The sequence below is a fragment of the Propithecus coquereli genome, unplaced genomic scaffold, assembly GCF_000956105.1.
Source record: "Propithecus coquereli isolate 6110/MARCELLA unplaced genomic scaffold, Pcoq_1.0 Scaffold65, whole genome shotgun sequence".
Classification (NCBI taxonomy): Eukaryota; Metazoa; Chordata; class Mammalia; order Primates; family Indriidae; genus Propithecus; species Propithecus coquereli.
This window is the reverse complement of record NW_012152507.1, coordinates 7,127,068-7,129,882: the sequence shown is the minus strand read 5'-3', so window position 1 is coordinate 7,129,882 and position 2,815 is coordinate 7,127,068. Positions and strand designations below refer to the sequence as shown.

Sequence of the window (2,815 nt, the reverse complement as noted above, 5' to 3'; positions counted from 1 at the left end):
ATGGAATTAGAGATAGAAACATATCTTACATTACAGTTGTATCAGCCTGCTCAGTTTTTTATGTTTCTGTGTACTGCATCAGTGATGACTTTGCCAACGCTGTTTTCCAGAGGTGCCCACATTCTTTACGTTCCATGTGCAGTTTCCCTTGGCATGCATACATGTGCACACACAAACACACATTATATGGGCTTGTATTTTATTTATATTTGCGAAAGTATCCGTATTGTATATATGGGCTTGTGTTTTATATGCTAGATGATATTCTGAAATCATGCTTTGTTTTCTGTAACACACGTGTTTTATAGCTCTCCCATGGGTGTTTTTTGAATGCTTATGCATTAAGGAATCCAACCAGAAGAATCTAACCAGAGTTCTGCCCTGAGTTTATCAGCTTATCTTCTCTGTGGTTAATGTAGATATGGGCCATATATGACCCTTAATTGTTATACCCCAGTTGTTCCCTCTCCTTTTGTTGTCCTATAATGTGAATACGGTAGATGATTACTAAATGTTAACTGATAAAAGAAGAATATATAAAATCCTCAAAACCTCATAATTAAACTATAGTAAATTGATCAGTTACTATCATCTAGAGATGTCTATGGTAATATCAGAGTAGTTGTAGGTACTGCCTCTTTGTTTTAGACCTGAAGACTAAGTATTTATGCAATTCAAATCTATGTATTTCTGCTTTTTGACTGAAAAGTTTCTTTTAATGGAGAAGTAACAAGAATGTTTTGTTTATTCTAAACAGGAATTACCCTTCCTGCTATAATAAAGCAAGATTATATATTAACAATTGCTTTATTCTGTTGTGTGTAATTGCTGCATCAAATGATGGACGTGTTGAGCATCTTTCTGTGTAATGACTAAGCTTTGCGATGTACATGGTATTCTTGTCCCCTGATACAAACATTATAAGACGTTCTATTTTCTTTTTTCCCTTCAGGTGGGATGATGATGTTGTCTTCAAGAACTGTGCAAAAGGTGTAGATGATCAGAAGAAAGACAAAAGATTTGTAAATGATACATTGCGATCAGAATTTCACAAAAAGTTCATGGAGAAATATATCAAATAGTACAGTTTTATGTGCTTAATTAAAGACTGTAAAATATGAAGGATCATTTTTTCTTTTCTTTTGTCTAAATTGTATATAGGTTTCTCTAATTTTAAGTTCCAAAATATCTTTTTCTTTAGAGATACCTAAGTTGATAATGGACTTTGGAATAGGTTTAATCTGGTTTCCATTCTCTGAATGTTTCTAGTCCTATGTTCTCTTTTTAATATGGGAAAAGGGAATCTACTTGTAATAAATATTTTTGATCTAAATAACCAAATCTGTGTCCCAGACTTTTTGTTGGAGGAGCTTATGTAGCTTATAAAACATTGTGTAATTTTTGTATTGTGTTTCTTTGTGTATTAACTTTCCCCCCTCATTTCTCTCAAATTGATTTAAGGTCAATTAATTCATAATATTTTCTATGTGTTTTTTAAGAGTGTGATGAAAGATTAGAGGGATTCCATTGTGGACCACATGTTGGTATGGAAGAGTGTCGTCAATCAGTAAGCGCCTCATGCGTGTGTCTGGAATAGCGGTGGTTGTCTCTCACTTCTCCAGGCACTTCTTTTTTCCCGGTGGCTCAATAGAACTGTGTAAACAGTCTCAGGAAGTATGTGGCGCTCACTTGTGTTCTCCTGGTGTACTCAACTACCATGTTTCTCTTGCAGGAGAACACTGACATGCATTAGATACAAAGCCTGGGAAAGTTTCAAATCAAATAATACATAACCTTTGGAAATAGGATTTTGTTTGTTATCTTGTGAGAAGTGGGAGGGAGAGACACAGCTGTGCTCCACAAAAGCAGTACTCTTGGGAATTGAATTTTCCTAAACCTGCTGTGACTTAAGGGGACCACTTTTGATAGAAAATTTCTGATGAGAAATCGAACCTTCTACAGATAGAGACACATACATAGGATTCCTCAGCCATGAATGATATCAAGCCTTGGTAAGGTTAAAGACAGAATTTTTTTAAAGCAAAATTAACATGTTACTTATTACATGCTATTTATTTTAAATGTTTTAAAGACCTTATTAATTACTTCAGCATTTTCCACTGGAATCTTGGACACAGTTTATATGTAGTCTGAATCAGGAGTAGAGCTGGAAATGGAGCCCAAGTCTTGACTCCACATTTATATTGTGTTCTGCATTTTTTCAAACTGAACTATTTACACAAAAGTTTGAATCTTGAGTGTTTTATCTCCAACTTTGCAATTTATGAAGTGCCTTTACATTCATTATCTTCATAGCATCACTGTTAGATAGGAAGGAAGTACTGGGTTATTCAAAGTTAGGAAAAATAAAGCTCAGGCTCAGTGACTTGATCAAAGTTAATACATGGTGGGTCATGTATGAGCACCTTAAAATTAAAGATGTGCTTACAGACGTGATTGGTATTACCAGATTTCCAAAACCGTACTTGAAATTGCTCTTTCAAGAGCCTATGACTCATGCCCAGGGGTCTGATTTAGGTGCACCATTACTCTAAGATCTACCTATTTCAGATTCCCTATTTGAGCCTGAAAGTTTCAGGAAGAATCAGAGTAAAGTTAATTTCATTGATTTCTTTCTCCTGTTCCCTGTGGTTTTCCAAGTAAAACAAAATCATATAACTTGAGTCACAGACCCAGGACACACATGAATGTGTTGTTAGCTTTCAGATTTACAGCACAGGTAACAGCATGCTTAGCTAAAATGCCTTACATCCTCCTTGCGAGATACCTTGTGTTGGAGTGGTTGAGAGATCTG

The 2,815-nt window shown here is 35.2% G+C and overlaps 1 protein-coding gene across 1 annotated transcript in view; it reads left to right on the top strand.

Moving 5' to 3' along the window:
• The window catches only part of CWC15 (CWC15 spliceosome-associated protein), a 10,303-nt gene extending 9,175 nt beyond the window's left edge, over positions 1–1,128 (top strand). The window contains exon 7 of the mRNA XM_012660070.1: positions 953–1,128. Coding sequence (XP_012515524.1) covers positions 953–1,082 — 130 coding nt within the window. The 3' untranslated portion in view covers positions 1,083–1,128. The remainder of the gene's footprint in view (positions 1–952) is intronic.
• The last annotated feature ends 1,687 nt before the right edge of the window (positions 1,129–2,815 follow it).